Raw genomic sequence first — 12237 nt, 5'->3', positions numbered from 1 at the left:
CATCCACTCAGAGATGGTAGGCATGGTGGATTGAAAGTTGGTACAGGAGGAAGGAGAAGAGTCAATAGGGAAAATTAACTGAAGGTCGTCAGCGTAGTTAAAAATAGTGACAGGGGAGTGACGGAGGGAGACTAACAGAGGTTGCATATAAAGATTAAACAGAAGAGGTGATAGAGCAGAACCTTGGGGGACACCACAGGAAAGTGAGGATTGGGGGGCAGAGAAAGTGGAAAGCTGAACCGATTGGGAACGTAGGTGGAGGAAGGAACAAATCCAAGTTGAGGCCAGGCCCTGGATACCCGCATTTCCGACACGGTCGACCAAGATCGCATGATCGACCGTGTCGAAAGCAGCCGACAGATCCAATAGCACCAAGGCCTGGGCCAGGTGCCTATCAGCCCCCTGTCTCAGCACGTCCATCACGGCCACAATGACCGCTTCCGTTGAGTGGGCTGGTCTAAACCCGGCCTGCTGGTCATCGAGGAAGTGAGAAGATTCAATGAAGGCGCCGAGGCAGCGAGTGACATAGGTCTCCAGCACCTTCCCCAAATAGGGGAGGAGGGAGATCGGCCGATAGTTGCTGAGAACAGCTGGATCCAAGCCTGGTTTTTTTAAAATTGGTACTACCACTGCTTTTTTGAAAGCATCAGGGACAGAGCCTGTAGCAAGTGAGTAGTTGAGGAGGTCTAACGGAGGACCGGGACAGGCCAGAAAAGCATCTTTCAAAATTTGAGGGGGGCAACAATCATTGGGGGAACTGGTACTGACTACGTTTAATAGGGAAATAAATTCAGGCTGAGAGATAGGGGGAAATTCATGCAGCCGGCAGGGATTCATGGGGGGAAGATCAAAGACATTGAGTGAGGAAGGGGAGGGAATGTTATTTTTAATGGTAGTGATTTTATTAATGAAAAATGAATTAAGGGAATCGCAAAGGTCCTGAGAGGGTTGGGGTTGGACTGTAACACGATCAGGAAGGGAGAGTTCAGCTACGATAGAGAAAATATCCTTAGTTTTTGAAGTGGAACTAAGGATTTTCTGAGAAAAATAGGAAGATTTAGCAGAAATAATCGAGTTTTTGTACAATTTCAATAGATCCATATAGGCGGTTTTTAATAAGGGGTCGTAGTTCCGTCTCCACCGGCGCTCAGCTTGTCTAAGGGCTAATTTGTCCGATTTAAGTTGATCAGTAAACCAGCGCTGAGCGTCGTGCGGGCGTTTAGATCTGATAGTTCTCACAGGAGCGACCACCTCACTTGCTTGTGTCAGCCATAGGTCAAGAATGGACATCACCGAAGTCATCTGCGGCGTCCCTCAAGGATCCTCGCTGAGCCCCACCCTCTTCAACGTCTACATGAGCCCCCTCGCGGCCATCGTACGCCAACACAACCTCAACATAATCTCCTACGCCGACGACACCCAGCTGATCCTCTCCCTGACCAACGACCCCGCCGCCGCCAGAGCCAACCTGCATGAAGGGATGAAAGATGTAGCCGAGTGGATGACGACCAGCCGCCTGAAACTGAACTCAGACAAGACGGAGGTCCTCATCCTGGGCTCCTCGCCCTCCGCATGGGACGACTCCTGGTGGCCCCCCGCCCTGGGCACCGCACCCAAACCGACGGACCACGCACGCAACCTGGGCTTCATCCTGGACTCCTCCCTCTCCATGACCAGACAAGTCAACGCCGTCTCCTCGTCATGCTTCAACATCCTGCGCATGCTACGGAAGATCTTCTGGTGGATCCCCACCGAGACCAGGAAGACTGTCACCCAGGCCCTCGTCACCAGCCGACTGGACTACGGCAATGCCCTCTACGCCGGAACCACCGCCAAGCTCCAGAAGAGACTCCAGCGGATCCAGAACGCCTCAGCCAGACTCATCCTCGACATCCCACGAAACAGCCACATCTCCGGACATCTGAGAGACCTGCACTGGCTCCCCGTCAACAAAAGAATCACCTTCCGTCTCCTCACCCACGCACACAAAGCCCTACACGATCAAGGCCCGAGCTACCTCAACAACCGAATCAACTTCTACGCTCCCAAGCGCCACCTCAGATCGACCAGCCACGCCCTCGCCGCCGTCCCCCGCATCCGAAGAGCGACAACAGGAGGAAGATCCTTCTCCTACCTGGCCGCCAAGACCTGGAACTCCCTCCCTCCCGACCTGCGCCTGACCCAAGACCACCTCTCCTTCAGGAAGAAGCTCAAGACCTGGCTGTTCGAGCAGTAACGGCACCCCCCCCCCCTAGCGCCTCGAGACCCTACGGGTGAGTAGTGCGCTCTATAAATGTCTTGATTGATTGATTGATTGATTGACGTTTGTGAGTTGATGTCAGAGGTGTCGCTAGGGAGTGTAGTAGACAGAATGGAATGAAAGTGAGAAGTATCAGCCCGCTTCCAGTTGCGTGCCGTGATATTAGACACAGGTGGAGGACGGATAAACGGGGTAAGTTTTAATGAAAAAGAAATGAAAAAATGGTCAGACCAGGTACAAGGATAAACTGAAGGGGGGGAAATATCCAAGTTTGCAGTCCAAACTTGGTCAAGAGTATGACCTTTATTGTGGGTAGCTGCTGAGATGTGCTGCAGACAGTTCAAGCCACACAATAGGTCTGTGAATTCAACCGACAGGCCACTTTCCCGGGGGTCCAGTGGCCAGTAGTTGAAGTCGCCTATAATCAAAATTCTGGCTGAGTTAATGACTAGCCGGGATAGAAAATCTCCAAAATGGGAGGAGAAAAGGGGCATATTGTCGGGAGGACAATAAACAAGGACACAGATAAAGGAGGATTTAGGGGACGTAAATTTCAACGTAAGAATATCAGAATTGAGAATAGGAGTAGTTGCCAGGTTAGTAAAGTGGAATTGAGAGCGAATAATGGCAGCAACTCCCCCGCCCGTTCTTCCCGTCACCCTGTTAGACTGGAGGATATAAAATCCCGAGGGGATAGCGGCAAGGATATCGGGGGAAGAGTCCTCATTTAGCCAAGTTTCAGAGAAAAGCAAAATATCAATATTACCATTGTCTAACAGTTGGAATACTTCCAATTGGTGTTTGGGATCACCCAGTTTGGTCAAGTGGGGAAGCCGGGATTGATCCCAGGCGCAATGCAATGTTCATGCATCACTTCCCCTGAGCCCACCTTACATCTCCCAGGACCCCGACTGACACCCTCCTGGCATCAATGCTGCCCTCAGGCACACCACTGACCAAACTTTTTGGCCCCTGTGAAAAGTTCACTGAGGACCCATGGGTTAATCCTACCTGACAGTCAATGCAAAGAGAAGACCAGGAAACGGAGTGATCACTTGAATTAGTTTCTGGTAATCCGCTTACTTACCCAATAAATGCTGGTAACTGGTGGGGTGGGGCTGCAGTCCTTCAGTTTCATAGCTCACTAAAGGATTTTTAAGTGAAATGTGGGGTATTAAGTGATCTTTAATGAAGACTTTAGTTGTCTGTAGACTTTTAATAAATGTATAGTGTATCGTACTTATTAATTGTATGCACTATTTTGTATTCTAAATTCTATACCATAACATATGGCTAACTGGCTGTTGACTGCAGCCTGCTGTCCTCTGACCGCTTTAAATACCGAGCACTGTTAGTGTCCAAACTTTGTGGTAGTCACTTGGGGACATATTTACATGGGCTTTATCCCTGCTTTTTTAGCTTACAAAGCCATAAAAGCGGAGATAAAACCAGCGCCCTATTTACAAGAGGGTGCTAACATGCATAATCGCATGTTAACACCCTTTTTCCCAACGCCTCACTTTGCATATCCAATGAGATGCAAAGTGGGCGTTACTGGGCGTACCCCAGATGGACTACCTTGCAAATATCGCTGATGTTTACATCACGATATTGACAAGACAGCCGACAGGATTTTAGCACACATTAGATTTTGGCAAAAACTGCAGTTTTCGCCAAAACCGAGTATCTGCTAAAATCCTGATTTAGCCATCCCTAACATAGGGAGTGGATTATGCTGATACGACCCTGTGGGTCGTATCAGCAAGGTTATTGCCCTTTTGCAGGGAACATCGCTGGAAAACCAGCGATGTTCCCTGCAAAAGGGCGATAACCTTGCTATCTCTGGCCTTTTTATCGCCCTGGAGTAACGCGTTGTTAATAACGCGCTATCAGGGCGATAAATACCAGAGATAGCCTGCGATAATATAATTATCGCTGGCCATTGTTAATATGCCCCTTCATTTTTATCTCAGAAGAATGAAAGGTGGGTTGCGTGTATTTGGACTTATGGCCTACAAGTCACATAGATCTCTGCGGCAAGCACATTGACCCGCCAGGGCTGCTTTCAGGTTTCCACAAGAAGAAAACAGTGGGCCAAGAGCGTTTGGAAGAGAGTTTGGAAAGGAGATTAAAAGTAAAGATAACAAAGTGTCCAGAGGACCCGAGGAATACAGAATGAAAGAATGAGAGGTGCATGTGACTGAGAAACTGAGAGATAGATATGGCTGTGGGAGTGAGAGAGAAAGAAAGAGTGAGAAATGGGAAGAGTTATACAAGGATAACACTTCCCCTCTGGAAGTTAGTTACCACCCTAAGCAGGGAGTCTATAACCGATCAATGTGTCGAGTCTAGAACTGCAGTTACGAAATATTGATACATACAATACCGACCCACAGACTGCTACAGGCCCCTTCCCAATTGCGATTCAGTGAGTCGGATAGCCCATTTTACGATTTGGAAAGTTACGGCCCCTGGGGGAAGAGAAGGTCGCAGGCCAGTCTTTCCCCGGGGCTATTCGCGCAATGGCCAGAAGGACAAAGTGGGGAAGGGATTGGAAGATTTGGTGAAGGGGCGGGAGTTGGGAATGTATATAAGGTGTCAGGAGAGGAGGATCCAGCCTCTTCTTGACACCTTAGCACCACCAGGGGGTCAGAGAAAGTTTGTCAACCCACCCACCCTACAGGTCTTGGGCAAGGGCATGGGGTTTGGATTGGTTTTAGCGTTCCAGTTTAGGGCAGGTTGCAGAGTAGCAACGTTATGGTACTTTGGAGGGGTGGTGAGTCACATACGGGTGGATCCACCCCTCGAGGAGGAGGAGAACGGTACACAGGTGACTGATAGCGGAGCGCGGGAGGCAATGAGCAATGAAGGAAATTCAACAGAGGATGCTTGGAGGGCAAGTGAAGGTGAGAATAGGGAGATGAAGGAGGTCACAAAGTGAATGGGAAAGAGTCAAACAGGAGAGATGATTTTAAGAAGGCTGAAGGGAGAATGAGTCGGTATGGGATGGGAAAAGTATATTTGTCGCATTTATGTACTGTTAATAAAGTCTAAATGATTGCAACCTTGTCCTAATAAAATGGCCTTTTACGCTTCAAGTAACAGCATGGAGTGTAGTCCTTGCACGAACTTCTCTGAATTGCACAATGGGGTTAGTACATGATAAAAATTGATTTTGCAGTTTTTAGCTGTGGAAAATGTTTTCCTAACACACATTTTGTTAAAATACCCTTTTTGTTTCCTTGACTAGGTAACCCTGCAATTTTCACCTCGTTCCAGAATTATTAAGTAACATTCGCACGATGGCGTCCCAAGGTATGTACAAAGCAAGCCTGTCGCCAGTCACACCTCAGAGATTCACTTTTTTATGCTTTTGAATGATTAACCCCTTTGCCGCGGCCGCGGCAGTGCGGCACTTCCGCAAAACGGGCAGGGCCGCGTCGGCCGTTGGACGTGCGTCGTAGTGCTCGCGACGTCCAACGGCCGACTGCAGCACTTAAGGGGTTAATGGGACTTTTGGGATCATTAGATTGTAGAGTACGGTCTTGGCTTTTAGGTTGCCTTAGAGCATAGGGGTAGTTTGTGTCTCCCAACCATATCCAAGAATACGGCATGTCACTTACATGTTCCCCCAGAATAAGTGGTTTCCATTTTTCCAGTGCTTCGACTCTTTTCCAACGATCCAATAACAATTTTACCTTCCGGTAAAAGTTTTAAAACAGTGGTTTTTCAATCCACCCGTCAAATATGATTTTATTTCAGAAATATGCCTTTCTAAACTTCAATTAGAAAAAAAAAAAAACAATCATTGCCCTATAAGAATTACGTGCATTATTAAAATAAAGAAAACATTGAGAGTATGTCTGTACGTAAAACGTTATTTTTGCTTTTATTTAGCTGTTCATTGCTTTGTCCATATATTACCCCCAAATGGACCTCCGTGCAAACCCCACACTGGCTTTACCACATCAGAGGGATTTATAGGTAAAAATGGTACCTCAAGTGGTGGTGGTCTGCAGAAGGCACGGCATGCTCCCTGCTTTTTTCCTGTTAAAATGAAATAATTCGTGAAAATCAATAATCTAGGGGCATATTACCAACAACTAGCGATAATTATCGCTATGTTGGCTTAGCGGCAATATTTTTATCGCCGAGCTGCGGCGATTTTTATCGCTTAGAAACCTTCCTATTATCAAGGTTTATCTCCTAAGCGATAAAAATCGGCCGAAATGCATGAATATCGCTGAAAAGTCAGCGATATTCATGCATTACCGAGCTAATGCTCTTAGCCATGTTATCCACCTACCATTGGATAACATGGCTAAGAACTGCTCAGGGGCAGGTGTTAGCTTTTGGAGATATTCGCGCTTAGCGGGAATATCTCCAAAAGTTGGTAATAGGAGATAGCGATGCTAGCGACTGTTTCCAGCCGCTAACATCTTGGCACGCCCACTTTGCATGTCATTAGTGATAAATTTCACTGACATGCAAAGCGGGGCCCAAGATGGTCGCTATCTCCTACTAGCTGTCGACAGCTAGGTAAACGGGAGATAATTTTATCTCTGCTTTCTTGGCTTTTAAAGCCAAAAAAGCGGAGATAACCCCCCTTGATAATATGCCCCCATGATCTTTTAACACCTTCAGTGCGGCGCGAATTTTCGCGCTGTGCTGAAGGTTCTAAAAAACGGGCGGGCCCGTGACGGAGCGGTTCCGTCATAAGCACAGCCCAACCGGCGCTCATGACGGAACCGTTCCGTCACAAGCATCGAAGGTCCCGAGTTGTTCATTTAATACAATAAAGTCTAGATACAGTTGTTCCCATGCGACCCCACTATTGTTTCGAAATGCCTTCAGTTCCGCTGCTTGGACACCAGAGAGAGCCAACACACCACAGATGCGGGCAGCGAGCGGTTTAACGGTCTTCAGTCCATCCCGATGTGGGACGCGGGCTGGTGCAAGAAGCAGATGAAATGTGTTATTGCATTACCACAGTCCCAGCCTGGGCGGGCGCGTAGCTGCGAATGGTGCAGCAGGTGCGGTGGCGCCAGCATCAAGATCCTCTAGGTCATGCACCCCGAGTGTCTCGCCTGTATATTAGAAATAAATCACATAAACTTTTTGTAAGTCATAGCAATTGTTTTCTTTTTGCTTGTTTTTTTTGGGAAAAAAGGAAACATTTCAAAAAGAACATACTATACATTTGAAGATATGATGACAAGACACAACACATGACTAACATGACACCACTTCATAAATAGATGGGAGGGATTAATCCGTAACAAAACTAATAAAAAACATGACAACAATTCATAAATACTTGTGAAGGATTAATCCAAACGAACAATTCATGGGTGACGAAAATAATACAGCATCTGAAATACAGTTTATTAATACATTTATGAACAACTGAAGTTGCCTGTCTAGTGTCCTGAAGTGTGTTATAGTTGGAACTAATACTACTTAAGTCCTGTCTGTAAGTAGTGAAACTCACTACTGTTTGGCCCTGTTGGAGTCAGAGCAGGAAGCTAAGTTGGGATGGGATCCTAGATTCCATCTTGCGTAGTGCACTACTATTGTGCACTCCGGGGCAGATTTACAAGCCCCATGCGCCACCGGTGCATCACGTTGCGTGACGCACTGGTGGCGCAGCCTGCTAAGGGATATTTACAAGCACAGGTAAAGTCACCCTGCGTGACTTAACCTGTGCTTGTAAATATCGCCCCTGTTCACGCAGAACTTTGCTTGTTAGGGGCGGGACATGGGTGTTGCTGTGGGCGTTTCCACGCAACACCCATGTCCACTGATGCATTTCCAGATATACGAGAAATCGTAGACCTGGAAATGCGTCAGATTGCTGCGCCACCATTGGGGTGGCGTAGCCAAGCGAAAAGAGGTGAAATGTTTTCATTTCTCCTCGCTTTTTCCTCTTTCAATGCGTGCTGCATTCTACAGCACGCATTGAAAGAGGAAAATGCCTGCAGTGATTGCTTTTGTGCAGGATGGGACCCCTTCCTTCAGAAAAGCAATCTCCCCAATGGCGCAGGCATCCTTGCACCATAGTGCAAGGGTGCCTGCGCCGGCACTTCGCAGCTGTTTCTGCGCCAGCGCTAGGGAGAGCACAGGAATGCGACATATCATTATAGATATGTTGCATCCGGTGCTCTGAAAATGCCGCAGCGTGGCGCAGCCAAAGGGCTTGCGATGCCGCGCTGCGGCACTTTTTTGTAGATCTGCTCCACAGTGCGTCAATTTAGGGTTGCTCTTGGCCTCAGTACTGTTTGCGCCGACGCGTTTCGACCTTCTAGGATCGGCCTATGGAAAATTTCAGGGAAGGTCTTCTTCAGGGCAGGTGGCTTTGTGGCCACTGATTAGATGTTAAAAAATATCAATTATGTGTGTTCTTGTATGTCATAGTCATAATACAGTGTGGAGTAAGATCCAATGAATTTGGAAAAGCTTGTTTCGAGAATGTCCAGTTTTCCCAGGGATATAGGCACCGCGTATCCCTGATTACTCGAAAATGTCTCTTGTTCCATGTGCGGGTCAGGTCAATAGATCCCGGTGAGTGGTTCAACCCTGCAACATGAGCACAATCTTTTCAGGAGGGTGAGGAATTGCTGACTGTTTAATTATGTGTCAATAACAAGAAGTGGGCATCCTACTTTAGGGTCTGAAGTGATCTAGGACCCTCTGTTGCCTCTGGCCCTTGAGTCTACAGAGGAGCAGAAAAGGGGATCACGTCAGGCAGTTGTTTATGGTAATTGGTGAATGGTGACAAGGTGGACCACGGTATCTGTGTTGTGCCCCTCTTGGTAAAACAAGACTGTGGGGCATATTATCAAGGGGGTTTATCTTCGCTTTTTTTGGCTTTCAAAGCCAAGAAAGCGGAGATAAAATTATCGCCCTATTACCTAGCTGTCGCTAACACCAGTTAGCGACAGCTAGTAGGAGATAGCGACCATCTTGGGCCCCACTTTGCATGTCAGTGATATTTATCACTAATGACATGCAAAGTGGGCGTGCCAAGATGTTAGCGACTGGAAACAGTCGCTAACATCGCTATCTCCTATTACCAACTTTTGGAGATATTCGCGCTAAGCGCGAATATCTCCAAAAGCTAACACCTGCCCTGAGCAGTTCTTAGCCATGTTATCCAATGGGAGGTGGATAACATGGCTAAGAGCATTAGCTCGGTAATGCATTAATATCGCTGACTTTGCAGCGATATTCATGCATTGCGGGCGTTTTTTATCGCTTTTGCGATAAACCTTTGTAATACCAAGGTTTATCTGCGATAAAAATCGCCGCAGCTCAGCGGTAAAATTTTGGGGCATATTATCAACACAGGCGATAAAATTATCGCTGCTTTTATTGGCAGAAAACTGCTGCAAAAGCGGCTTTAGCGGCAGTTTTCTGCCGATAAAAGCAGTGATAATTTTATCGCCTGTGTTGATAATATGCCTCTTTGTCTCTAACCAAGCAATAGCGATAATTATCGCTATTGCTTGGTAATATGCCCCTGTGTTTCTCGCAAAGATGATTAGTGAGTGGTGACATGATGGTAATAGGCATGTGTTGCTTCCGGAGGCTTTTGGGGAGTAGTGTCCCCATGGGTCGCGGTGTCCATGTTGATGCCTTGTTACTGTGGCAAGCTTGTGTGGTTCGCAGGTTACTGACACTGTGCCACTGGAATCAACCTATCCTGGCTGAAGGGTGGTGAAACCCCGAAACCGGTCCTAGGATGCTTGTTTCCCGTCCAGGGAGGACCTGCCTTGGCAGTTCGGGCTGGACTGTTCCCATGAGGCACAGGGTCAAGACTGATTTGCATATGGCCAGGTCTAATCTGGGGTGGCATACAGAGCAAAAGAATGATGGATTTAACCCAGATCTCTTGACTGGGGGTGAATGTTTTGATTTGTTCTGCATTCCGTCCATCAATTGTGTGTCTTTTACCTTGTACGGCATGCACAGACTTCGTCCAAAAACACTGTGCCCCTCATTTATAGTGACAAGATCAACAATTACTACTGGGGTTCCCTGGCTGTATGGGAAGCATGCTTGGCATACAGATGTCTATCCCCCATACATCCTGCAGTTCTATATCCATATTTAGAGCCCTTTTCAAAACCCAGCACATGATCCTTGCTTGCACCAGACTCTATCCCAGCCTTGCTTTCCTCATTCCTGTGCCTGGGGTAACAATAGATATACAAATAGAATTGCAAAGCGGTGTGTGAAATCACAGTTTGTCTTGTTCTGGCATCAGTATATCTTACAGTTAGAGCTGCAGGGGTTGATTTCCTGCCCACTGTGGTTTCCTGCAGTTTCCATGCCAGGCACCATTACCACACACACCCAGGCTGCTCGCCTCTCTCCAGAGGGTGGAGCCGGGTGACAAGAGCTGATGCTTCTGCAATGAAGATACATGATGCTGTGATGAAAGGTGGGAGGAGGAGGAGGAGAGAGACAGGAGAAAAGGTTGAGTCCAGCTTGGCACAGATTCAGTCTCAGCTCATTGGTGCAGTGCAAGATGATGTCACCCTGCAGAATGTGCTGATGGGCCCCTATCATAGGAATATTCATAGGCCTTAGTTTGAGGGGGGCCCTGGAAGAGTGGATCCTCCCTGCACCACCGGGGTGCCGGGCATCTGTTACGCCCCTGCAGCTGGTGCCTCTTAACACCTGTGGGCACTTTGTAAGGCACCCCCAAAGTGCACTTAGGTCTGCTCAGAGCAGTGCTACACGCTGCGACCGCTTTGATACAAGGTACAAGAAATCTGACCACATCACTCCCATCCTTCTCACCATCCAATGGCTGCCTTTGAAGGCGACAGCCCAGGTTAAAACTTCCTGCTCTACACTCAAGGCACTGCAATTCTCTTCACCCGCGCACCTATCTGAACAATAGAACATTTCAAGTACAAATGTGGCTCAAGTATCTCTCAATCCCTTCTTCAGGAGCACCCCACCTTCAAACGAGAGGGAATCATGAACCGGTCATTCTCCGGAAGTGCCAGAAGAACTTGGAACTCCCTCCCTCCGACCCCCCTGTGTGACCACATTCAATGGTTCCTTCCAAAACTCTGATTTTTGAATGACACGTGGGTTAAATTCCTTTCGCCTCCTCTCGCTCCTGAATGCCCTGTTTACTCTTTTTGAGGTTGTGTCTCAGTTGTGCTCCCTCACTAGGGTGACCGACCGTCCGTAAATGTCACGGACCGTCCGTAATTGGGACCTCACGTCCATTGTCCATGAGGATCCCTTTTACGGACGCCATTTGTCCGTAAATTTTGGCCTTTCAGGGAATATCACTGTTCCCCTGCAAAAGGCCTCAGCTCCCTGATGGGGCCGCCTCGCACTCCCCTGTGCACAAGAGCAGCCCCACCCGCCCATTATCGTTCTGTGTGGGGCTGATTGCCACTTACAGAATGACAACGGGTCAGTCTGGGCTGGTACAGCATGTAGTGGCCTCCTCCAGCCTGGGTCTAGGGCAGGGGATTCTGTCACATGAAGGTGCAAAAACGCCCATGCTGCTGCTAGGTGAGAATCCAGTGAACCAAAGGAAGGCGGTGAAAGAAGTTCAAAGGAAAGGATAATAGTTCCCTCAGAGTCTCAACGTTTTAGAACTGACACATTTTCAATATTATATTCAAGGAACCCATGGTTGCTGCTTTTTTATTTTATGCAACTAGCAACCATTGACAAAGCCAATAGTTCTGGCTTGTTGTAGGTGTAACGTTACTTGTTCTAGGTGTAACCTTACTTGTTATATTATATATCTTGGTGGAATGACAGAAGTAAAAAAAAATATCAGTCAGGCGGCACATTATGCTAAGCACAGATTTTTTAGCTTAGGTGTTTTAAATCCAACCCTTAATTACATCAAACATCCCCTTTGGAGAGACCCCCATCGTTTTTCATCCCACTTAAAGCCCTGGAAACAAACCCATGTCAAGGTCGCCTCACACCCGGGCACT

At 47.6% G+C, this 12237-nt stretch overlaps 1 protein-coding gene across 1 annotated transcript in view; it reads left to right on the top strand.

The window, feature by feature from the left end:
* Positions 1–5516: 5516 nt before the first annotated feature.
* Positions 5517–12237, top strand: part of LOC144799219 (phospholipid scramblase 2-like) — a 75579-nt gene continuing 68858 nt past the window's right edge. Inside the window, exon 1 of the mRNA XM_078670491.1 lies at positions 5517–5575. Coding sequence (XP_078526617.1) covers positions 5563–5575 — 13 coding nt within the window. The 5' untranslated portion in view covers positions 5517–5562. The remainder of the gene's footprint in view (positions 5576–12237) is intronic.

Source organism: Lissotriton helveticus, chromosome 12, assembly GCF_964261635.1.
Source record: "Lissotriton helveticus chromosome 12, aLisHel1.1, whole genome shotgun sequence".
Lineage (NCBI taxonomy): Eukaryota > Metazoa > Chordata > Amphibia > Caudata > Salamandridae > Lissotriton > Lissotriton helveticus.
This window is presented reverse-complemented; position numbering and strand designations above follow the sequence as displayed.